Here is a 26,569-nt window from a genome sequence, read left to right as displayed (position 1 = left end):
TGTTCTTCATCAGCAAATTTTATGTAGCACTATTTCTAACGTTCAGGGAACGACTGTCAATGGCTATGGGAACATATGTCCTATAATGTATTCTTTACCATTCATAGAATTCATATAGACTATTTTTGCTACTCTACAAATGTAGAGGCGACTATTCTTAGTGCCCATTCAGTCAAAGCTAATGTTAAATGTGTGCTAGCACTATTAGATCTGAGAGACACTAAGTGACGACTGGAGCGACTAATTGTTTATACAGGTGTGTCATTTTTTTCCAAACTTGTGCAAAACGGTGGAAATCCTTGCGTTGAGATGTAGGCTGAGTTTTTTATGCCAATGTAGAAAAATGGGACGTTATTTGCTACTTTGGGATCCATAAAGCATGTTGAACATCGCATACGATCCATTTAACACCTGTGGAAAATATTCACATCAAAATATTTTTAAATGTTTGGAATTTTTAATCATGTTAATGCTAATATATAGTATAACAGTATTTGAAAGCGTAAGTCGCTAATTAGGAACTCTGAACAAAAAAGACAAATCATTAATACGAGGGTCACTCCAAAAGAAATGCACATTATTTATTTTTAAAAATCCATCTTTTATTCCACATGTTTGAAAGTTTTACAGTGTGTAGATACATCCTTTAGGAACAATATTTTAATTTCTCCACATAATTTCCACCCCTCTCAACTGCCTTATGCCATCTTGGAACCAGCGCTTGTATACCCGCACAGTAAAATTCTGGACCAACCTGTTAGAGCCACTGTTTGGCAGTATGCACAAGGGTGTCATCATCTTCAAACCTTGTTCCACGAAGAGAGTCTTTCAGTTTCCCAAAGAGATGATAGCCACATGGAGCCAGGTCAGGACTGTAAGACGGGTGTTTCAGTTGTTGTCCATCCGAGTTTTGTGATCGCTTCCACGGTTTTTTGACTGACATGTTGCCATGCATTGTCGTGCAACAGCAAAACATCTTGCTTTTGCCGATGTGGTCAAACACGACTCAGTCGAGCTTGAAGTTTCTTCAGTGTCGTCACATATGCATCAGAATTCATGGTGGTTCCACTTGGCATGATGTCCACAAGCAAGAGTCCTTCGATATCGAAAAACACCGTAGCCATAACTTTTCCAGCAGAAGGTGTGGTTTTGAATTTTTTCTTTTTCTTGAGTGAATTTGCATGATGCCACTCCATTGATTGCCTCTTCGTCTCTGGTGAAAAATGATGGAGCCATGTTTCATCACCTGTCACAATTCATCCAAGAAATTCATCTTCACCATTCTTGTACTGCTCCAAAAGATCGCTACATATCGTTTTTCTTGTTTCTTTGTGAGCCACTGTCAGCGTCCTGAGAACCCACCTGGCACAAACCTTTTTTAACGCCAACACTTTCAGTATTCTGCAAACTCTTCCTTCCCCTATCCCAACGTAGCGGGACAATTCGTTCATTGTGATGCGTCTGTCAGCAGTCACCAATTCGTTAACTCTCTGCATATTGTCTGGGGTGTGTGCAGTATGAGGCCTGCCGCTGTGAGAACAGTCCTCAATATTGCCGTGTCGGCTTTCATCACGTAACCTGCTTGCCCACCAACTAACTGTACTGCAATCGACAGCAGCATCTCCATACACCTTTTCCAACCTCTTGTGGATGTTTCCCACTGTCCCGTTTTCACACCACAGGAAATCTATGACAGTACGTTGCTTCTGACGAACGTCAAGTGTAGCAGCCATCTTGAAGACATGGTGTGACAGCGCCACTCACGGGAAAAGTTTGAACCAAGTTTGAAAACAAGCGGGAAGGATGTATCCACACACATCTACATCTACATCCATACGCCGCAAGCCACCTGACGGTGTGTGGCGGAGGGTACCCTGAGTACCTCTATCGGTTCTCCCTTCTATTCCAGTCTCGTATTGTTCGTGGAAAGAAGGATTGTCGGTATGCTTCTGTGTGGGCTCTAATCTCTCTGATTTTATCCTCATGGTCTCTTCGTGAGATATACATAGGAGGGAGCAATATACTGCTTGACTCGTCGGTGAAGGTATGTTCTCGAAACTTTAACAAAAGCCCGTACCGAGCTACTGAGCGTCTCTCCTGCAGAGTCTTCCACTGGAGTTTATCTATCACCTCCGTAACGCTTTCGCGATAACTAAACGATCCTGTAACGAAGCGCGCTGCTCTCTGTTGGATCTTCTCTATCTCTTCTATCAACCATATCTGGTGCGGATCCCACACTGTTGAACAGTATTCAAGCAGTGGGCGAACAAGCGTGCTGTAACCTACTTCCTTTGTTTTCGGATTGCATTTCCTTAGGATTCTTCCAATGAATCTCAGTCTGGCATCTGCTTTACCGACGATCAACTTTATATGATCATTCCATTTTAAATCAGTCCTAATCCGAACTCCAAGATAATTTATGGAATTAACTGCTTCCAGTTGCCGACCTGCTATTTTGTAGCTAAATGATAAGGGATCTATCTTTCTATGTATTCGCAGCACATTACACTTGTCTACATTGAGATTCAATTCCCATTCCCTGCACCATGCGTCATTTCGCTGTAGATCCTCCTGCATTTCAGTACAATTTTCCATTGTTACAACCTCTCGATACACCACAGCATCATCTGCAAAAAGCCTCAGTGAACTTCCGATGTCATCCACAAGGTCATTTATGTATATTGTGAATAGCAACGGTCCTATGACACTCCCCTGCAGCACACCTCAAATCACTCTTACTTCGGAAGACTTCTCTCCATTGAGAATGACATGCTGCGTTCTGTTATCTAGGAACTCCTCAATACTATCGCACAATTGATCTGATAGTCCATATGCTCTTACTTTGTTCATTAGACGACTGTGAGGAACTGTATCGAACGCCTTGCGGAAGTCAAGAAACACGGCATCTACCTCTGAACCCGTGTCCATGGCCTTCTGAGTCTCGTGGACGAATAGCGCGAGCTGGGTTTCAAACGACCGTCTTTTTCGAAACCCATGCTGATTCCTACAGAGTAGATTTCTAGTCTCCAGAAAAGTCATTATACTCGAACATAATACGTGTTCCAAAATTCTACAACTGATCGACGTTAGAGATAGTCTATAGTCTATAGTTCTGCACATCTGTTCGACGTCCCTTCTTGAAAACGGGGATGACCTGTGCCCTTTTCCAATCCTTTGGAACGCTACGCTCTTCTAGAGACCTACTGTACACCGCTGCAAGAAGGGGAGCAAGTTCCTTCGCGTACTCTGTGTAAAATCGAACTGGTATCCCATCAGGTCCAGCTGCCTTTCCTCTTTTGAGCGATTTTAATTGTTTCTCTATACCTCTGTCGTCTATTTCGGTATCTACCATTTTGTCATCTGTACGACAATCTAGAGAAGGAACTACAGTGCAGTCTTCCTCTGTGAAACAGCTTTGTAAAAAGACATTTAGTATTTCGGCCTTTAGTCTGTCATCCTCTGTTTCAGTACCATTTTGGTCACAGAGTGTCTGGACATTTTGTTTTGATCCACCTACTGCTTTGACATAAGACCAAAATTTCTTAGGATTTTCTGCCAAGTCAGTACATAGAACTTTACTTTCGAATTCATTGAATGCTGTAAGACTTTCACACATGCAGAATGAAAACTGCATTTTTACAAAAATAGTGTGCATTTCTTTTGGAATGACCCTCGTACAAGCATATAATTAATGTAGCTCTCTATTGTTATTGATCAATACATGGTATACAATAGTAATTACACGGCCCAGTCACATCAATGTGATCACCATCTATATTCGATGTCAACGAGCAATAAACACTCACAGACGGCAGGCGACAGCACCAGCGGTGGAGGGTACAAAAATCGTATCGGGGGGACACTGAAAACAGTGCGGTCGTTGTAATGCAGAAACGGAGCGATTTATCTGACGCCAAAAAGGGCATGATCATTGGATTTTGGGCCAAGGTTGGAAGCATTTCCGAAACAGCTAAGATTGTAAACCGTTAGCGTGTCGCCTTGGTTAAAGAAAACAGTTCTTGGAAAAACGACACTGTCTGAAACCGGTGCTGAGATAACAGTAATGCGCCACGGGCCATAGATGACAGAGGTGGACTACGGCCGCGAACATATGTGAGGGCGAATAGAAGTGCTACTGTTGAACAACTGACAGCCCAAATGAACCAAGGACCTCAACGACCTTTCAGCCTCCGCAACAGGCCGCTTATTCATTCACTCAAGCTGACTGCCTATCATCGGTGACAGGTGGCTTTTTCAGACGTTTTATGACCCATCGGGCAGATCGCGTTTGGCGTGTGCAGGCCTGCAACGATCGTCGGAAGTATCTTGGAAGGAGGAGGGAGCGTTATGGATCTGGAAATCTTTTCGTGGCATTTTCTGGGTGATCTCGTCAATGCACAATGTATCAACCACAAGTGTGCCTCTACCTCTGGAGACCATTTCCACCCCTACATGCAGTTTTTTCTTCCTCAGCACAGTGACATCTACCAGCAGGACAATGCTACCTATGCTACGTGTCACACAGCTCACAGTGTACGTGCGTGTTTAGAAAAGAAGCAGCATGAGTTTAACGTACTCCAATGGTCCGAACCCCCCCCCCCCCCCCGGGTTAAACCCAATCGAGTGTCCGTGGGGCCACCTCTTTGTGCTGTTCACGCAATGGATCCTCAATCGTGGAAAGTAGCGCAGTTGGCCAAGGAGCTGGAGGCGGAATGGCACCGCATTCCTGCCGGTACCTTCCAGAATCTCACTGACTCTCCTACTGCACGTCGGCGCTCCAAGAGGTAGTTATTCAGGCTTTTGACAGGTGATCACATTAATGGGACTGGACCATGCGATTGATGCATTGTCAAAAAAAAAAAAAAAAAAAAAAAACCAGCAATGGTTGCTGTTTTGAGATAATTGTGTACTACGGGACTGGTTACTCTCTACTGACAACACCAACACTCATTCTATAACAAACATCGTTTACACAGAGGTTTTTCTGAATATGAGTCACCGGTCAAATCGTTTGGACTCCAAGTCATTATGCAGAATATATTTAACATTATGTGTGGGCTAACACACTTAATTCCTACTGATGTATATCCAAGCAACCTGCAGTATTGTAAGACAATCCAGTCTGCAAAATATTCACAGATGTGAAATGATACTGAATTTAATTTACCTCTTAGCAGAATGAAATACACATCTGTGAAAGTCTGAGATATTTAATCCACGCCATAAAATGTTATCATCTTCATAAAATGTGTCGCAGACGATTGTTATGAAGCCAAATACAGACAGAACCTGTTTCTGTTTCAGAGCACTTCTCTTACTATGATTGACTAGTTGCATCTAATGAAGTACTCAGTGTCCACATGGCTGTTAAAATTATCGAGAGAACTAATGATAACCAAATTACTGAAGATCGTTTGTAGAATACATGTCAGGTGAAATGTCTTCACGAAAAACGTAATAACAATAGCAAAGAAAGCAGGTGCTGAATTTTGGGAGTGCTTCAGAGACGTCAGTTTTTCATGTCATGGTTTCACAATATTGATACGAATTTTCTACAGAAGAATGGAAGCAGATAAAGGACAGGACCAGTTTTCATGTCGGAGAAATGTGAGAACACGCGAGGCAATACTGACCTAGAGATTTAACTTAGAAAGTACATTGAAGAAAGACAAACCCTCATTCGAAGCATTTCTAGATTTAGAAATAGCTTTTGGCCATGTTGACTAGGATATAGTCTTTGAAATTCTGAGGTTACAACGGATAAAATACAAGGAGCGAAAAGATATATAAAATTTGTACGAAAACAGGCAGCAGTTGTAAGAGACGATGTAAGTGGAAGGGAGGCAATAGTGGTTGAGGAGAGAGTGAGGCAGGGTGTAGCCTATCTCGCGTGTTATTCAATCTGGACGCTGAACCAACAGCAGAGGACAGAAAGAAGAAATTTGAAAAGAAATAAATGTTCAGGTGGAAGAAATAAAATTTTTGTTGTTCACTGATATAGTGTAATCCCACCAGGGACTACAAAGGACTGGGAAGTTCAGTTTAACCGAATGTATAATGTCCTGTAAAGAGGTTATATGGTCAATATCAACAAAATTAAAGAGCGTTGGTGAATAGCCGAGTAAATTCAGGGGATGTTGAGGCACTTCTAGAATGTGTCCCACAAAGGGGTTTAAACTGTCTGAACTTAAATAACTGAGGAGATATTAATGGTAATCTGATGCACTTGATTATTTTGGTTCTCTCATGACTAATGAGTGTAGCCATTCATCTGTTTTTCCTTTTGTTTATTTTAAGTTGCTAGTAACTACACGTAAATAATAAGATGGCTTGAAACTTGATCTCACAGCATAGAAAGTGTATTTTGAAGTGTTATTGGAAAGGTGAAACCATGAAAGTAGTGGAGAGACGATGACGGACAGAGTTTGATACTAAGCCGTCATCAAGTGTAACAATAATGAAATTAGGCAACAAATTTGAGACGGAAGGACGTGTGCGTGATCAAGAGAAGGGACGGAGTGGCAGGTAGAAATCAGTGGCGGACAAAAGATGGGTGGACGTAGCGATGTTACCTTTCACAGGTTCCCTAAAGAAGTCCATACGCAAGCTGCACGTGGATTAGATGTATGCAGATTAAGTGTTAACCGCATTTGAAAGCAAGCAAAATGGAAACCCTAAATTCCCAGTTTGCTTCACGCGATAAATGAGGAAAATCGAGACAGGCCTATCGAATTTTGTGAATGGATTTGTGATACTGAACTATTGAATGAAGTCATTGTTTGTTCCCATGAGGCTGCGTTTAAACTGAATTGAACTATCAGTCGCCGTAAGTGTGTACACGGGGCAAGAGATAATCCACATGTTACGGAAGTACGAGCTGTTAATCTTCTTCGGTCATCAGCGTCGTGTGGCATTTTTGTCAGAGGAATTCAGGCCATTCGTTTTTGAAGGGAAACTGCAGGCGTAAAGTACCTTCCAATGTTGCAGGATCGAATTGTACCGGCTGTTCACCAACTGTACCGAGATGAAGACGGCGCACCGTCACATTGCCAACGGACATGCGGCAGTTCGTGGATAAGACATTTGTTGAGAGGTGGACCGACGAGGAAGCCCCGATTCAATTCCGTTAGGTTTCTATCTGTCGGGAACTCTGGAGGATACCGTCCACGCCATAAAGCTCCGTGCATTGGGCGCCATGAGAGAGGCGATTGTGACTGCCTGTGAATTAGTTCCAGCGGCAACTGTAACACATGTTTGTCGATCTGCTCCGCACCTTTGCACACGCTATGTTGCTGCCGATGGAGGACAATTTGAACATCTTCAACAGAAAAACGTCATCAGTAATGTCGTGACCATCTATGTGACGTAAAAATTCATAGTTTTTATTATTTTTTCAGAGTTATTTAAGTTCAGACAGCACAAACGCCATTGTGCGACGCCACATATTAGGAAATGAGGCATCAACTGTAGTAAAGTACCTGCTTCTGCGGTATAATGACTGACGATGGCCAAAGTAGAGACGATGTAAAATGCCAACTGGCAAAAGCGAAAAACGTTTTATGAACAATAGATTTTTAACGTCGAATATAAATTGCAGTGTTAGTTAGTCTTTTCTAAACGTACCAGTAACAGCCATCCCCTATCAGAAGTTCTTCAAAGAATCGAAATACCCATGTATAAAATAGCTTCAAAAGTCTGATTGCTTTAGAAATAGATTAATGTTTTAAATATTTTACGTTAAGCATTTAAAACTTATGCCGTCGAAGATGCAAAGCCCTAATTACTAGTTGCGCATTTTTCACGCACAGACTAATGAAAATGTCAGGACCGATACAAAATGAGTACTGTTTGGATAATTTGCGCTCCGATTTAAGAAAATCCATTTTTTTCCGCATCTTAATGTTTATAGCGTCGCATCTCTTGAATTATGTGTCTTACTGTGGTATAATTTTGCAGGCACACTCACTGGTACGTGTGGATACTGTAGCAATGAAGTAATAAATTAAAATGTCATTCATGATGCTAAGGTTTTAGTACATGAACAACGAAAATATAGTAGGTGAATTTTTTTTCCTATTATTATTTTTAGGGGATGTCAGTGAAAATAAGTTTCGAAAATGTTTGAAACTGTGTGTAAAATTTTTTGGAGTACCACTACCTCAACACATTTACACAGTTTTTAACTTTATAGTTACTGTGTTAAACCTTCGATGTCTTTTATTGATTAGATTATGACAGAATTTAATTTTTTTTAAATTTGGTCAACAATTATATTAAATACTGAAAATCAAAGTTTTGTTGCTTGCAGAAGCAATTAGATAGGCAATCCGCCACTGGATCGGATGACCATTTTAGCTATTTAGTAGGGGAACCGGTAGACATTGACAATAGCGGCACTATGGTCAATTGCTGTTATTTCGTTAAACTGCCTTTAAGATACGCCACCGACAAAGGAGCTTGCTGAGAAGGATACCGTCGTCTTTCCACGAACTTCTCAGTCTAGTTAAATATTCGAGACAGGAAGGGCAGGCGTTTTTGCCTGCTCAAGATATTTGGTTGTGTACTCCAAGGCGCTCATACTAAGCAAGTAAGTACAACGATTGAAGTCCATAAATTGATTAATTTAACAGTATATGTGGCGATAAATCTTTAAAACGTATTTGCAAACCAACTAAAATAATTCCAACAAGGCGATGGGGCAAAATGGCCGCCCTAAATAGGGGCACGTCGGCCCGTGGGGCAACCTCTTCCTTCGCGTTATATAAGTATTTTAATAGGTACAACATAATCAAAATCTGGATCATATCAATAAGAAAATTTTGCCCTGCATTGATTTTAAAACTGTAACATCAATGTGATACTTGAATTTTTTCTTCCAAAACCCATAACTTAACGTTGAAGTGTTCAACTAAAACGATTGTAATATAAATTTGGAATTATTACTTACGGGACATGGCAGAACACACATTTCAGAGTATCAAATCTACATGTATCTCCGAATGTAGTCATTGTTTTACTCAACGTCGTTCAGACGTTTTGTTTGTAGAGGGGTTGGAAATTATGAAAAGAAAACTGATAGAGGCAATGTTTTTAAGCAACTATGACATTAGCGGTGATAGAAGCAACACGCCGCGAAACATCACGTAGGGAAATGAGCAAATCGTTTAATATTCCAAGAAAAAGTCTTAGAACCTCCTGAAACGGCAATAGAATTCTTGGGTAGATTTGGCCCCACAAAAACATTTCTGATAACATATTTCTTTGTTTTGTGGTGTTGTACTTAACATTTTCGCTATTTTGATAATAACACCAATTATACAATGGAAATAATATACAGGATGATTCGGATGCCATTACCTGTAGGATTTATGCAACCTGCAACGCCTTCAAAAACCACATGTGAGATTTTCATGTTCTCTCGCTATGTACGTGCAGACTATTTGTCCTACAGAAAACATAAACAGTCCTTTTTGTAGGAAATTTAGTATAGTTAAATTTTGTACTTGGATACGTTTTCGCTGATGGTCACGGTTTTCGAGTTACTCAAAGAAAACGTGTTTGAAGGTCACTTTGGTACATTTTCCTTGGATAATTCTAAAACTATGGCCTGTTGCGAAAAACCTACCCCGCTAAAAAATTTAACCACACTGAATTTCCTACAAACAGGTGTTGTTTATTTTTTCAGTAAGACTAATAGTATGCAAGTAGCGAGCGAGAGAATATGAAAATCTTGCACATGGTTTTTGAAGGTGTTGCAGATTGCGTAAAACCGATGGGTAGGGGCAACTGAATCACCTGTATAAAACTAAGTTCGTTAATAGCTTTCTGAAAGCACTATTTATTCCAAGAATATTTAAATACTTGCTTGAAGAGTGCCTTGCTAAAGTTAGTGACATATTTTCGTCTTTCATCAAAAGAAGTTAGGCGTTTTCTTACACCTACGCAGTTGCCTACCAACGTAAAATATCCCAATCTTGGAGTGGCTTTAGAATGGCGGGAATTTATTCGTTTTCAGGATTTCTGAAATGCCACCCAACACGCTCCATTCGATTCCTCATGTAAATAGTTAGGCACGATGTACTAGCTCCAACAAACTCAATACAGCCTTGTTTTTTGACAGCCTGAAGGTTGTTTAGACAAGAATGAAACTGAACGCTATGGACATGTGCTGAAGAAGCTGCTATCACTGCGTTCCAAAGGTCTGACAGAATATTCGCTGGAAGGCGGTTATATCAAATAGGGGTGGGTAACATCTGCTGAAAGAGGATTTCTTATAGCTATGGCTTCAGCTTTTCGTGCAACTGGGAATAGCGTGTCTCTATTATTTACATTTCCTAGGGCTGACTTCGAGGGCCATTTTATCACAGGTGCTCATGTTGAGAGCAATAATAGTTTGGGCGACAGAAACTAACTCCTTGAAATAGATGCAACGTATCACATGACCTTGCTTGGTACTAACTGACACTTTTAATTCCGATTTAATCACATAAGTCTTAGATTTTTGCCAAGTAAATGATGTCATAGTTTTGCCTTTTACAGATGATGATGATGATGATGATGATGATATTTGACCTGTGGGGCGCTCAACTGGGTGGTTATCAGCGCCCCTTCAAAGTCCCAACGCTAGCCACTGGACCACGAGCTGCGGACTGCCTTTTCCAGTTCAGTGCAGCGAAAAACCAGGGTCCTCAGACGGAAGAATTTACGGCCCCTCAAGAGTTTGTAAACTCAGATGCGAAGCAGACAAACGACAAATGATGATACACGACCTCCTGGGCAGTGTGAAAACTGAATTACCGAAGGAAATTACTCCCAGAAATATAACGGCTGGATTCAAGCTGATAGGAATCTCACCCTTAAACTGGAACAATTTACACCGCTAGTGACTTTACGCCTTTGTGCAGAACACACTTAATCCTTATTTTGTTGACTGTCGTTTAACTGCTGAAGCTGGGCCTTCAACTGCTTACATACACATTGGTAGGCCTATGGTTTTAGTAACAATGCCTGTTAAGTTAAAAGTCACATCACCTGACCATCCATGCCACGCGATGCCTGAAGAAGTCAGGCTAGTTGAGAAATGGCAACCAAGAGAAAAAGATACCAAACAAACGAAAAAGAACTTCAGTAATACTGACAGACACTACAGTGAAAGACGCATTAGTGCTCGAACAACAAAAAAACCTCCACACACGTGAGAGGAAACACTTTAAAGAAAATAAGGATGTTCTTTGCAAAAACCGATTAAAAAAACATTACCGTGGCGAAGCTTAATCATATGATAAAACTCCTTAAATAAAGTGTAAAAAAGAAGTAGGCACTGCAAAGAAGGTCCTTCAGGATGAAAGACGTGGGTGTGGATGCTCTATGTGTTATGTTTCTTAAACCGTTTTCTGACAGCAATACAGGTGATGAATGATTTCCGTGCACAAGCTGTAAGTGGTGGGCACATCTGACGTGTGTTAAAAATGACGCGAAAAGACTTTTTATGGATGTTTGGGCTGTATAGATACTATCGAGGATTCAGACGAAGACTGATAAAAACTTAGGACATACTTGTGTGACAAACTGTTATCATCAAACGATAATCTGGATTCTGATTTTCGTGTTTGTCATAAAGCTGTAGGAATTTAAATTAAATAAACAATGAGTATTAAAGTCGATATACGAGGGCTGTTCAGAAAGTAAGCTCCGATTGATCGCGAAATGGGAACCACAGTGAAAATTAGAAATGTTTTATTTTTAACAGTTAGCTACACCATCCAGCTACTTCTCTACGTAGTTGCCGTTCTGACTAAGACATTTGTCGTAGCGTTGTACCAACTTTCCAATACCCTCATCATAAAAGACAGCCGCCAGTGCTTTCCGCCAATTCTCTACGCTGGCCTACAGCTCGTTTTCTGTGCCAAAATGTTGTATTCATAGCCAGCGGTTCATGTGAGCAGAAATGAAACGCAGGGGGAGTCAATTACGGGCTGTATTGTGGGTAGTCAAACATTTCCAATTGAAAACGATGCATTGCCCCTTCAGAATGCGGCTGAGAATATTGCCTTGTAGAAGAAACTGCACGACAGTTATGTAATGTTGGCAGTATAGCTTCAGGCGAAATTTCTCACCAGGTCCTCGTACTTGGCGGGAGACACTATTCTCTAGACAACTTTACTTGATCACTGTGAGCTCAGAAATGAGAGGAGTGACGTGATGCTATCTAGGGTCATACTAGAGACACTGCCCAACACATCTGTGCAAAGCTTTATCGGGTTATCATAGTCGTTTCCATTTCGCGATCAATCGGAGCTTACTTTCTGAACAGCCCTCGTATTTTCAATTAAATAAAGAAGGGATCGGTTGACAGGTCACATCCTGAGACATTAAAGATGAGTCAGTTTAATACTGGGTGGAAGTATGGGCCGGAGAGGGGTGGGGGGAGGGGTGGGAATTTTGAAGGGAGGCCTAGGTGTGAATACAGTAAGGAGGTTTAAATAGTATAGTTTATGTAGAGATGAACAGATTTGTATGGGATAGACTTTCCTGAAGAAAATTATCTGTAAATAATTCAAATGTAGCCGCATAGTTACTTGCCTCGATATAAGTGTTGTTCAAATGTCAAATTAGTGTTAGATTTCGGGAACTTTTGGCTAGCATCTCGAAGCTGAAATAAAATGACCTGGGTGTCTGGGCGTCCTAATTATTATGTCTAGCGGCTGGCCCTCTAGGCTAAGTTTCTTTCCTTGGCGTGCGATCATGCAACGACAGAATTACACAGGTGGGAAACAGGTATGTGAATTGAACATTTAGGTTCATCGATGAGTATGCTATATTCACGTAAGAACGTACGACACTGAGGCGTGCAAACCAAGCCGTGCCTTTGAGATCATAACAATGATTCCAGTCATCTGTACGCCGATTGGGTAAAGTGCTGTTGAGATGGTACTTCAGATATACTGTAGAATCTGGAGAGATTAAATCTCGCTGGAGGAGCGTAGCGTTCCCCTTCACCAACGTAGTATCTTATATTTGTCCAAACATATTTTCCATACAACTAATAAAAAAGAAAGTGGCAGCGAACCAAGAACGAAATAAACTATAGAATATAGAGTGTGATATGCCTCGGGCTATAATCAGCATAGAGCAAATACTTATTTGAGCTTATATGCTTTTCCGAAATATTAACCTTCCTCCTGGTAGACATTGAAGGAAGCTACACACTCACTTCAGCTCACCTGCAAAAATGTCTGTTTGTTCAACGTGTACATCTTTCCCACTTTGATTTTCAGAGGCTGCCCGACCACCATTGAAAAGGTGAGCAGGCTGCGTCTGGATCGAGCGTCGAAGTCCACCCACGCGCTGCTGTATGCTGAGTCCATCAGCCTCTCGCTCTGTAACTCGCGTAAAAGTTAAAATAATCGATTAAGGATTTACATAGAAATAATATTAAATATCTAACAAGATCACTGGGCTCATTACAGGACATTACCTCCATTTAAATCCAGAAAGATGACTGAATGAAAATGGAAATTTGTTGTATTTCAGAGAGATAATGTCTTAGAGTAACAAGAGGGAGCGAGATTGCAACAAAGATAAGTAGTAAAGTCAAGAGCGAGGCGTTGAGTTCCATGCATAGTGTCATGAAATGGTTGCTGCTTGAAAACTGCTTCATTTTTCTCCCATTTGCATGGCTGCTGGTCCCATAGCTCTTAGCACAATTTTCCTCTTTTTGATGACACCAGTATCATAGTCACTGAGAAAACGAGAGAAATCCTTGCAGGGAAAGCAAATGAAACCATCAAAGAAGTTTACAATTGGTCAATACGCAAAAAAATGTCATTCAACATAAAGAAAATAAATTCTATGAATTTCAGTTAGAAAAGGGAAAATGACACTGTCATTAAATGTAGATGGCGCCTGTATACACTGATCGACCAGAACATTATGAACACCTACCTAATATTTTTTTGGAAAGACATCATGTTTACGCCAGTGACAGTTAAACTTTTTATTTCCACCATTGCAATTTCGGCCTTAAGCCATTATCAAGTGCAGATGTTTTGGCTTTAAGCCACGTCAACTTTGTACACGCTGACACATTTATACGTCGTTGTGATTTACTGTTATATACATGACAACGACATACACTCCTGGAAATGGAAAAAAGAACACATTGACACCGGTGTGTCAGACCCACCATACTTGCTCCGGACACTGCGAGAGGGCTGTACAAGCAATGATCACACGAACGGCACAGCGGACACACCAGGAACCGCGGTGTTGGCCGTCGAATGGCGCTAGCTGCGCAGCATTTGTGCACCGCCGCCGTCAGTGTCAGTCAGTTTGCCGTGGCATACGGAGCTCCATCGCAGTCTTTAACACTGGTAGCATGCCGCGACAGCGTGGACGTGAACCGTATGTGCAGTTGACGGACTTTGAGCGAGGGCGTATAGTGGGCATGCGGGAGGCCGGGTGGACGTACCGCCGAATTGCTCAACACGTGGGGCGTGAGGTCTCCACCGTACATCGATGTTGTCGCCAGTGGTCGGCGGAAGGTGCACGTGCCCGTCGACCTGGGACCGGACCGCAGCGACGCACGGATGCACGCCAAGACCGTAGGATCCTACGCAGTGCCGTAGGGGACCGCACCGCCACTTCCCAGCAAATTAGGGACACTGTTGCTCCTGGGGTATCGGCGAGGACCATTCGCAACCGTCTCCATGAAGCTGGGCTACGGTCCCGCACACCGTTAGGCCGTCTTCCGCTCACGCCCCAACATCGTGCAGCCCGCCTCCAGTGGTGTCGCGACAGGCGTGAATGGAGGGACGAATGGAGACGTGTCGTCTTCAGCGATGAGAGTCGCTTCTGCCTTGGTGCCAATGATGGTCGTATGCGTGTTTGGCGCCGTGCAGGTGAAGCCCACAATCAGGACTGCATACGACCGAGGCACACAGGGCCAACACCCGGCATCATGGTGTGGGGAGCGATTTCCTACACTGGCCGTACACCACTGGTGATCGCCGAGGGGACACTGAATAGTGCACGGTACATCCAAACCGTCATCGAATCCATCGTTCTACCATTCCTAGACCGGCAAGGGAACTTGCTGTTCCAACAGGACAATGCACGTCCGCATGTATCCCGTGCCACCCAACGTGCTCTAGAAGGTGTAAGTCAACTACCCTGGCCAGCAAGATCTCCGGATCTGTCTCCCATTGAGCATGTTTGGGACTTGATGAAGCGTCGTCTCACGCGGTCTGCACGTCCAGCACGAACGCTGGTCCAACTGAGGCGCCAGGTGGAAATGGCATGGCAAGCCGTTCCACAGGACTACATCCAGCATCTCTACGATCGTCTCCATGGGAGAATAGCAGCCTGCATTGCTGCGAAAGGTGGATATACACTGTACTAGTGCCGACATTGTGCATGCTCTGTTGCCTGTGTCTATGTGCCTGTGGTTCTGTCAGTGTGATCATGTGATGTATCTGACCCCAGGAATGTATCAATAAAGTTTTCCCTTCCTGGGACAATGAATTCACGGTGTTCTTATTTCAATTTCCAGGAGTGTATAAATGTCTCAGCGTGTACAAAGTTGTCATGGCTTAAAGCCAAAACATCTGCACTTGATAATGGCCTAAGGCCGAAATTGCAATAGTGGAAATGAAAAGTTTAACTGTCACTGGCGTAAACATGATGTCTTTCAAAAAAATTTACATGACTGTGAATCGCAGTTATGAAAAGTTACCTACCGATTAGCCGCTATGTCCACCTTTGGCACGGATAAAAGTTGCGACGCTTCATGGCTTGGAGGCAATGAGGCCTTGGTAGGTCACTGGAGGCAGATGGCACCACATCTGCACACACGTCATCAAATTCCCGTAAATTCCTGGGAGGGGAGCTATGAGCTTTGACGCCACATTCAGTCGCATCCCATACGTTTTCAGTCGTGTTCAGATCTGGCGAATTGGGAGGCCAGCACATTTATTGGAACTCACCACTTTTTTTCCTCGAACCACTTCATCACACTCCTGGCCTTGTGACATGGCGCATTATCTTGCTGAAAAATCCACTTCCGTAGGGAAACACGGTCGTCACGAAGGCATGTACACGATCTGCAACCAGTGTACGATACTCTTTGGCCATTGTGGAGTCTTACATGAGCTCCACTGGACCCATGGATGCGCACGTGATGATCCCCATAGCATAATGGAGCCGCCGCCAGCTTGCCTCCGTTCCGCAGTACAGGAATCAGGGAGCTGTTCCCCTGGAAGACGACGGATTCGCGCCCTCACATCGGCGTGATGAAGAAGGTATCGGGATTCATCTGTCAACGCGTCAACGGCCAGTGCCGACGGTCGCGTTCCCATTTCATTCTCAGTTGCCGATGCCGTGGTGTTAACATTGGCACGTACATGGGTACTCGGCTGTGGGGGTCCTTCGTCAGGAGTGTTCGGTGCAGTGTGTGTTCAGACACACTAGTACTCTGCCCAGTATTAAAGTCTGTTTGCTGTTACTTCCGCCATAGTTCGCCCCCCGTCCTGTTTGCCAGTCTGTCCACCCAGCGACTTCCGACGTCTGTAGTGAGGGGTGGCCGTCCAACCCCACGAAGTCTGGACGTGGTTTCAACTTGTTTTCGCCACGTGCTGAAGACTCACCACAGAAATTTTCGAATAGCCGACAGTTCGTGCAGTTTCCGAAGTGCTCGTACCAAACCTCCGCGCCATCATTATCTGCACTCGATGAAACTCAAATAGACCGCGCGTCTTTCCCGTTCTACTCACAGAGAGCACAGTTGCTGATACTACAAGTACTGTGCCTATTCTGGCATTCGTCGCCAGGTGTCGCTGCTATCACCTGGACGGGTTTATATCGATATTAAGTCGGTGGTCATACTGTTCTGGCTGATCAGGGTTTACTGTGTAACAAACACCAAATTTCCTGGAATGAGTATCGATTCTTGGCTGAAGTAGTGAGAATACACAGAGACACTTGCTAATAGAGCGTCATGTCCATTATAATTATCCGGGCTGTTATGCCGTGGTCGGTTGATGAATTCTGTGTCGATTCCCAACGTTTCGTCTCCGACTGCGGGTCAGTAGCGAGCCAGTGGATGTGTTGGACCTTCCATTGAGCTACGGACCCCCTTGAAGATGTCTCCCGCAGTCGGAGACGAAACGATGTGAATCGACACAGAATTCATCAACCGACCACGGCATAACAGCGCGGATAATTATAATGGACATGATATTTCCGGCCGTGAAAGTCTACATTTTAGTATAATAGAGCGTCATCAGGTGCAAATAGCCAAAGCAATAGTAGAGGTCGTTGTGAAAATCTGTTCAAACCACTGGAGACCTTAATCATACTGTGTGGGTACATTTACCAGTCAGTTGTACTCATTTAAAGGTGTTGTGCTAAAAAAGCAGTGAACTACTCTTATCAGAACCTTTAAACTATGCAATAAGTATAATTCTTATACCCAGAAATAATTTAGAAACGCAGTCTGACTTATAATGTCTAATAGAAATAGTCTCACTCAGTCTCACACGCACACACACACACACACACACACACACACACACACACACACACAGAGAGAGAGAGAGAGAGAGAGAGAGAGAGAGAGAGAGAGAAAGGAAGAGGTACTTTCATGATACAGTGCTCCCGAAAAACGGGTTTGCACATGATGAATAACTGAACAAGAGTAAACTTTGTGATTATAGCGTCCGGTTATGCTGAAGAGGATGTTTTCTCAGTTTTGTAAAAGTCAAAGGAGTAAGTAATCCATCAGAATAAACACATAAATTATAGATATTATTTCCACCTAACAGTACAGTAATATGGAAGAATATCTCACAGGAGGTGTAGCAAGCAGCGTAAGTCTAATCAGCATTCGTCGACCCACCTTGTGTGCATCTGGAACCTAATAGCATGCAATGATAAACTACTTAACGCTAATGCTGTGACTGCGACTCACGTGGTTTCCGAGACAGAATATTTATGAATCGTAAACTGAATTCACGATAGAGAGCAAGATAGTGGCCATGCAACGTGCCGCTGTCGTACATAAACAACGAAGAATGATTCGGTTTGGACCGAAATAATTCAAGAATAAGTATGTGTATTGATAACAAATGAAAGGAATTGTTTTACAAGCGGACATGGATCCTCAAAGCAGCAGATATAATATTCAACTTCACATTATATACTGGTGATACTATGTTCCTAGTACACGTCTTGAAACAAAGGAATAACTCCTTTAGAATGTAGAGAGGGTGATAACTTTTAAGCTTATCGCACGATGGTTTGAAAAAAGAAGGTACGTATCTATAATCTTCTTCTGTTTAACCAAGTTTGAGTTTCCACTTTACGCTGCGGAGGAATACTATCGTATACCTAATCGCTGAATAATCGCCCACAAATGATGCAGAAATTTAGCTGGCAGTCATGTAATTAACCTAATCACTTCGTTTAAAATTCACCATAGCAAACAACTGAGAAATGAACTCATTCAATATTTTAACCACTGTAGAATCCCCACACCAGCACAAACCCTCTCCAGACAAAACCTGTCTTTCTCCAGAATCGGAACAGTAAACAGACTTCTTCTAAGTGCAGCAACAGGAAGCAGAACCCTCATCATCAGAACACGGAATGGCGAATGCTATTTCACAGAAAGACGACCTCGTGGCTTCTAAACGACAGAGCCATCCCACTGGTTGAGAGACAAACTGTATCACCAAAGATGCGAAATAGGCTGAGCAATAATGCGAAGAGTTTGCTCAAGGAGCTTATATAGATCAGTCCAAGGTGAGTGTAGCAGATACGTGAAAAGTATTGCGAAGGTAGCTGTCACGATCTACTAAAAGTGACATGTAATGGAAAGAGATGAAATGACCAAACAGGCAACTTTTAACATCAAAAATATAGATCTACATCTACATCTACATTTATACTTCTCAAGCCACCCAACGGTGTGTGGCGGAGGGCACTTTACGTGCCACTGTCATTACCTCCCTTTTCTGTTCCAGTCGCGTATGGTTCGCGAGAAGAACGACTGTCTGAAAGCCTCCGTGCGCGCTCGAATCTCTCTAATTTTACATTCGTGATCTCCTCGGGAGGTATAAGAAGGGGGAAGCAATATATTCGATACCTCATCCAGAAACACACCCTCTCGAAACCTGGCGAGCAAGCTACACCGCGATGCAGAGCGCCTCTCTTGCAGAGTCTGCCACTTGAGTTTGCTAAACATCTCCGTAACGCTATCACGGTTACCAAATAACCCTGTGACGAAACGCGCCGCTCTTCTTTGGATCTTCTCTATCTCCTCCGTCAACCCGATCTGGTACGGATCCCACACTGATGAGCAATACTCAAGTATAGGTCGAACGAGTGTTTTGTAAGCCACCTCCTTTGTTGATGGACTACATTTTCTAAGGACTTTCCCAAGGAATCTCAACCTGGTACCCGCCTTACCAACAATTAATTTTATGTGATCATTCCACTTCAAATCGTTCCGCACGTATACTCCCAGATATTTTACAGAAGTAACTGTAACTGCTACCAGTGTTTGTTCCGCTATCATATAATCATACAATAAAGGATCCTTCTTTCTATGTATTCGCAATACATTAAATTTGTCTATGTTAAGGGTCAGTTGCCACTCCCTGCACCAAGTGCCTATCCGCTGCAGATATTCCTGCATTTCGCTACAATTTTCTATTGCTACAACTTCTCTGTATACTACAGCATTATCCGCGAAAAGCCGCATGGAACTTCCGACACTATCAACTAGGTCATTATATATATATATATATATATATATATATATATATACACTCCTGGAAATAGAAAAAAGAACACATTGACACCGGTGTGTCAGACCCACCATACTTGCTCCGGACACTGCGAGAGGGCTGTACAAGCAATGATCACACGCACGGCACAGCGGACACACCAAGAACCGCGGTGTTGGCCGTCGAATGGCGCTAGCTGCGCAGCATTTGTACACCGCCGCCGTCAGTGTCAGCCAGTTTGCCGTGGCATGCGGAGCTCCATCGCAGTCTTTAACACTGGTAGCATGCCGCGACAGCGTGGACGTGAACCGTATGTGCAGTTGACGGACTTTGAGCGAGGGCGTATAGTGGGCATGCGGGAGGCCGGGTGGACGTACCGCCGAATTGCTCAACACGTGGGGCGTGAGGTCTCCACAGTACATCGATGTTGTCGCCAGTGGTCGGCGGAAGGTGCACGTGCTCGTCGACCTGGGACCGGACCGCAGCGACGCACGGATGCACGCCAAGACCGTAGGATCCTACGCAGTGCCGTAGGGGACCGCACCGCCACTTCCCAGCAAATTAGGGACACTGTTGCTCCTGGGGTATCGGCGAGGACCATTCGCAACCGTCTCCATGAAGCTGGGCTACGGTCCCGCACACCGTTAGGCCGTCTTCCGCTCACGCCCCAACATCGTGCAGCCCGCCTCCAGTGGTGTCGCGACAGGCGTGAATGGCGGGACGAATGGAGACGTGTCGTCTTCAGCGATGAGAGTCGCTTCTGCCTTGGTGCCAATGATGGTCGTATGCGTGTTTGGCGCCGTGCAGGGGAGCGCCACAATCAGGACTGCATACGACCGAGGCACACAGGGCCAACACCCGGCATCATGGTGTGGGGAGCGATCTCCTACACTGGCCGTACACCACTGGTGATCGTCGAGGGGACACTGAATAGTGCACGGTACATCCAAACCGTCATCGAACCCATCGTTCTACCATTCCTAGACCGGCAAGGGAACTTGCTGTTCCAACACGACAATGCACGTCCGCATGTATCCCGTGCCACCCAACGTGCTCTAGAAGGTGTAAGTCAACTACCCTCGCCAGCAAGATCTCCGGATCTGTCCCCCATTGAGCATGTTTGGGACTGGATGAAGCGTCGTCTCACGCGGTCTGCACGTTCAGCACGAACGCTGGTCCAACTGAGGCGCCAGGTGGAAGTGGCATGGCAAGCCGTTCCACAGGACTACATCCAGCATCTCTACGATCGTCTCCATGGGAGAATAGCAGCCTGCATTGCTGCGAAAGGTGGATATACACTGTACTAGTGCCGACATTGTGCATGCTCTCTTGCCTGTGTCTATGTGCCTGTGGTTCTGTCAGTGTGATCATGTGATGTATCTGACCCCAGGAATGTGTCAATAAAGTTTCCCCTTCCTGGGACAATGAATTCACGGTGTTCTTATTTCAATTTCCAGGAGTATATATATATATATATATATATATATATATATATATATATATATATATATATATATATATATTGAGAAAAGCAATGGTCCCGTAACGCTCCCCTGTGGCACACCAGAGGTTACTTTAACGTCTGTAGACGTCTCTCCATTGAGAACAACATGCTGTGTTCTGTTTGCTAAAAAACTCTTCAATCCAGCCACACACCTGGTCTGATATTCCGTAGGCTCTTACTTTGTTTATCAGGCGGCAGTGCGAAACTGTATCGAACGCCTTCCGGAAGTCAAGGAAAATAGTATCTACCTGGGAGACTGTATCTAATATTTTCTGGGTCTCATGAACAAATAAAGCGAGTTGGGTCTCACACGATCGCTGTTTCCGGAATCCATGTTGATTCCTACAGAGTTCTGGGTTTCCAAAAACGACATGATACGCGAGCAAAAAACATGTTCTAAAATTCTGCAACAGATCGACGTCAGAGATATAGGTCTATAGTTTTGCGCATCTGCTCGACGACCCTTCTTGAAGACTGGGACTACCTGTGCTCTTTTCCAATCATTTGGAACCGTCCGTTCCTCTAGAGACTTGCGGTACATGGCTGTTAGAAGGGGGGCAAGTTCTTTCGCGTACTGTGTAGAATCGAATTGGTATTCCGTCAGGTCCAGTAGACTTTCCTCTGTTGAGTGATTCCAGTTGCTTTCCTATTCCTTGGACACTTATTTCGATGTCAGCCATTTTTTCGTTTGTGCGAGGATTTAGAGAAGGAACTGCAGTGCGGTCTTCCTCTGTGAAACAGCTTTGGAAAAAGGTGTTTAGATTTCAGCTTTACGCGTGTCATCCTCTGTTTCAATGCCATCATCATCCCGGAGTGTCTGGATATGCTGTTTCGATTCACTTACTGATTTAACGTAAGACCAGAACTTCCTAGGATTTTCTGTCAAGTCGGTACATAGTATTTTACTTTCGAATTCACTGAACGCTTCACGCATAGCCCTCCTTACGCTAACTTTGACATCGTTTAGCTTCTGTTTGTCTGAGAGGTTTTGGCTGCGTTTAAACTTGGAGTGAAGCTCTCTTTGCTTTCGCAGTAGTTTCCTAACTTTGTTGTTGAACCACGGTGGGTTTTTCCCGTCCCTCACAGTTTTACTCGGCACGTACCTGTCTAAAACGCATTTTACGATTGCCTTGAACTTTTCCATAAGCACTCAACATTGTCAGTGTCGGAACAGAAATTTTCGTTTTGATCTGATAGGTAGTCTGAAATCTGCCTTCTATTACTCTTGCTAAACAGATAAACCTTCCTCCCTTTTTTTATATTCCTATTAACTTCCATATTCAGGGATGCTGCAACGGCCTTATGATCACTGATTCCCTGTTCTGCACTTACAGAGTCGAAAAGTTCGGGTCTGTTTGTTATCAGTAGGTCCAAGATGTTATCTCCACGAGTCGGTTCTCTGTTTAATTGCTCGAGGTAATTTTCGGATAGTGCACTCAGTATAATGTCACTCGATGCTCTGTCCCTACCACCCGTCCTAAACATCTCAGTGTCCCAGTCTATATCTGGTAAATTGAAATCTCCACCTAAGACTATAACATGCTGAGAAAATTTATGTGAAATGTATTCCAAATTTTCTCTCAGTTGTTCTGCCACTAATGCTGCTGAGTCGGGAGGTCGGTAAAAGGAGCCAACTATTAACCTAGCTCGGTTGTTGAGTGTAACCTCCACCCATAATAATTCACAGGAACTATCCACTTCTACTTCACTACAGGATAAACTACTACTAACCGGTTGCATGCAATCTATCCTTTCTAAACACCATCTGTGCCTTTGTAAAAATTTCGGCAGAATTTATCTCTGGCTTCAGCCAGCTTTCTGTACCTATAACGATTTCAGCTTCGGTGCCTTCTATCAGCGCTTGAAGCTTGAAGTTCCGGTACTTTACCAATGCAGCTTCTACAGTTTACAATTACAATACCGATTGCTGCTTGGTCCCCGCATGTCCTGACTTTGCCCCGCACCCTTTGAGGCTATTGCCCTTTCTGTACTTGCCCGAGGCCATCTAACCTAAAAAACCGCCCAGTCCACGCCACACAACCCCTGCTACCCGTGTAGCCGCTTGCTGCGTGTAGTGGACTCCTGACCTATCCAGCGGAACCCGAAACCCCACCACCCTATGGCGCAAGTCGAGGAATATGCAGCCCACACGGTCGCAGAGCCGTCTCAGCCTCTGATTCAGACCCTCCAGACTGCACAGACAGATCTGTCAATGAAACTTCCTGGCACCTGAAAACTGTATGTCGGAGCGAGACTAGAACTCAGGATAACCCATCCTTACAGCTTTACTTACGCCAGTACCTCATCTCCTATCTTCCAAACTTCACAGAAGCTCTCCTGCGGGACTAGCAGAATTAACACTCCTACCAGAAAGCTTCACATTAGCGCACACTGAAACACCCCCAGCTTGTGGCTAAGCCGTCTCCACAATATCATGTTTTCCAGAAATGGTAATCCAGCAATGCCTGGATAACTCAGTCGGTGAGCACTTGCCGACGAAATGCAAAGGTCGTGAGTTCGAGTTTCGGTCCGGCATGAAATTTTAATTTGTCAGGAAGTTTCGTATCAGAGCACACTCCGCTGCAGCATCAAAATTTCGTTCTCGAGCTCTACCCATGACCATGGTACAAGATCTAGACTTCACTTATATTTACCAAGAAAGAATACATAAAACTCAAAAAAACATTTTCTACCAAGAAATAAAACCATACATTTCCTAAGGAGATTAAATAATTACTAAATGAAACTTATTAAAAAAGTAAGTTAAAGTGTATCTGTTGAGCAATACATTGTATACAGTGCAGGGTTACCTAGAAATCATAGAACAGGGTTTTGGCTCTGAGCACTATGGCACTTAACTTCTGAGGTCATCAGTCCCCTAGAACTTAGAACTACTTAGACCTAATTAACCTACCATCCATACCCGAGGCAGGATTCGAACCTGCGACCGTAGCGGTCGCGCGGTTCCAGACTGTTACGCCTAGAACCGCTCGGCCACCCCGGCCGGCGAACAGAGTTTTGGTAAAAGATATAAAACAAATAAGTAAAGAAACTTATTTTCTAACCTTAACCTATTTTTCTGGTCAAAATCCCACACATTAAAGATGGAAGCTGACTCAGTTGTTCGGGCTAACAAATGGGAAGTTGGGGCACACAAAATGGAAACCAAACATCGTCTCTATGGCCCTGTCGTCATCTGGTAGTGTGTGCAGCGTTGCATTAGGAAACAATATGTGTATAATGTGTGCAGTGTGCGCGGTAACGGAGAGTTTTTCTAAACAGTGTCCGAAAGAACAGTTATTACTTCCTTTCTGTCTTGAGTGTAGCATTAGCCCATTACATTATTTAATAAATACTTTGCAAAACACTATTTTACACCACGGATATACGTATTGAGGTAGCACTTTCTTTAAAGCAGAATGGCCTTATATTTGCAAGGGTGAAGGCTCCAACCTTCAACTGATCGTCCTGATTTAGGTTTTCCATTATTTCCGTAAATTACTTCAGACAAAATGGCGGGATGCTTCCTACCATAATGTGTCAAGCAACTGCCTGTTCCATGCATTTCAAACTAGACCTATAAGTATGTAAATGCCTGTACGTATGAATCATGTTTTTTTTATATTTTTCTTAAATAAATACCAAGTCATGTCCAGTATCTATGTAAAAGAGGTTTACAGATGAATGAAACTATTTCTGCCGCAACTTCTACTTCTTATTTTTCGTATTTGTTCGTGATGAAAGGCTAGCAGTAGTAACTAAACGGAAATTAATAAGATAATACACTGAAGTGCCAAAGAAACTGGTATAGGCATGCGTGTCCAAATACAGACATACGTAAACAGGCAGAATACAGCGCTGCGATCGGCAAAGCCTTTATAAGACAAGTGTCTGGCGCTGTTAGATCGGTTACTGTAGCTACAATTTAAATGAGTTTGAACGTGGAGTTATAGTCGGCGCACTAGTGATGGGATACAGCATCTCCGAGGCAGTGATGAAGTGGGGATTTTCCCGTGCGACTATGTCACGAATGTACCACGAATATCAGGAATCCTGTGACACATCAAATTCCCGACATCGCTATGGCCGGAAAAAGATCCTGCCACGAACCAACAACAACTGAAGAGAATCGTTGGAAAGGCCAGAAGTGCAACTCTTCCACAAATTGCTGCAGATTTCAGTGCTGGGCCATCAACAAGTGTCAGCGTGCGAACCATTCAACACAACATCGTCGATATGAGCTTTCGAAACCGAAGGGCCGCTCGTGTACCCTTGATGGCTGCACGACACAAAGCTTTATGCTTCGCCTGGGCCCGTCAACGCCGACATTGGACTGATGATGACTGGAAAGATGTTGCCTGGTCGGACGAGTCTCGTTTCACATTGTGTCGAGTGGATGGACGTGAATAGGTATGGACACAACCTCATGAATTTATGGAACCTGCATGTCAGAAGGGGACAGTTCAAACTGGTGGAGGCTCTGTAATGGGCGTGTGCAGTTAGAGTGGTATGGGACCCCTGATACGTCTAGATACGGCCCTGACAGGTGACACGTACGTAAGCATCCTGTCTGATCACCTACGAGTATATTCATTCATGTCCATCGTGCATTCCGACGGACTTGAGCAATTTCAGCAAGACAATGCGACACACCACATGTCCAGAATTGCTGCAGAGTGGCTCCAGGATTACTCTTCTGAGTCTGAACACCCGCTGGCCACCAAACTCCCTAGACATGAACATTATTGAGCATGTCTAGGATGCCTTGCAACGTGCTATTCAGAAGAGATCTCCACATCCTCGTACTCTTACGGATTTATGGACAGCCCTGCAGGATTCATGGTGTCACTTACCTCCAGCACTACTCCAGACATAAGTCGAGTCCATGCCACGCCGTGTTGCGGCACTTCTGCGTGCTCGCGGGGGGACTACACGATATTAGGCAGGTGTACCAGTTTCCTTGGCTCTTCACTGTGGCAGTAGTTTGCGGTTTCCCCAACACATTTGAATGACTTTGCTTGCGACTGAGGTAGCCAAGGTAGGAGTGGTCGCTGATAGTTAAACAGTTGCAGACTTACCTGGTCATTTACCATCTGACCGAAGATGCAGTACATCGCGACGTTATACAGGAGGACGGGTAATGTGAGAATCGACTTCAGTGCTCTTGTCTGACCTCCAACAGTCTGTAAAAACTATTTGTGCACAAAAATTATAACGTGATTTTATTATTACTATGAAATATCGATTTAAGCATTACTCTAGAATGTATTTCTGCCAGCAA

General features: G+C 43.8%; 1 protein-coding gene across 1 annotated transcript; it reads right to left on the bottom strand.

Annotated features, from left to right (window-relative positions):
* Positions 1-291: 291 nt before the first annotated feature.
* LOC126095263 (odorant receptor 43a-like) lies at positions 292-26,475 on the bottom strand. The gene is made up of 3 exons (XM_049910023.1): positions 26,367-26,475; positions 13,224-13,379; positions 292-411 (listed from the first exon to the last, which is right to left on the bottom strand). Exons 1-3 carry the CDS (start codon positions 26,400-26,402, stop codon positions 352-354), a joined length of 252 nt encoding a protein of 83 aa, XP_049765980.1. The 5' UTR covers positions 26,403-26,475; the 3' UTR covers positions 292-351.
* Positions 26,476-26,569: the final 94 nt, after the last annotated feature.

Source organism: Schistocerca cancellata, chromosome 8, assembly GCF_023864275.1.
Source record: "Schistocerca cancellata isolate TAMUIC-IGC-003103 chromosome 8, iqSchCanc2.1, whole genome shotgun sequence".
Lineage (NCBI taxonomy): Eukaryota > Metazoa > Arthropoda > Insecta > Orthoptera > Acrididae > Schistocerca > Schistocerca cancellata.
Note: the sequence above shows the minus strand (reverse complement) of the source record. Positions and strands in the feature narration are given on the sequence as shown.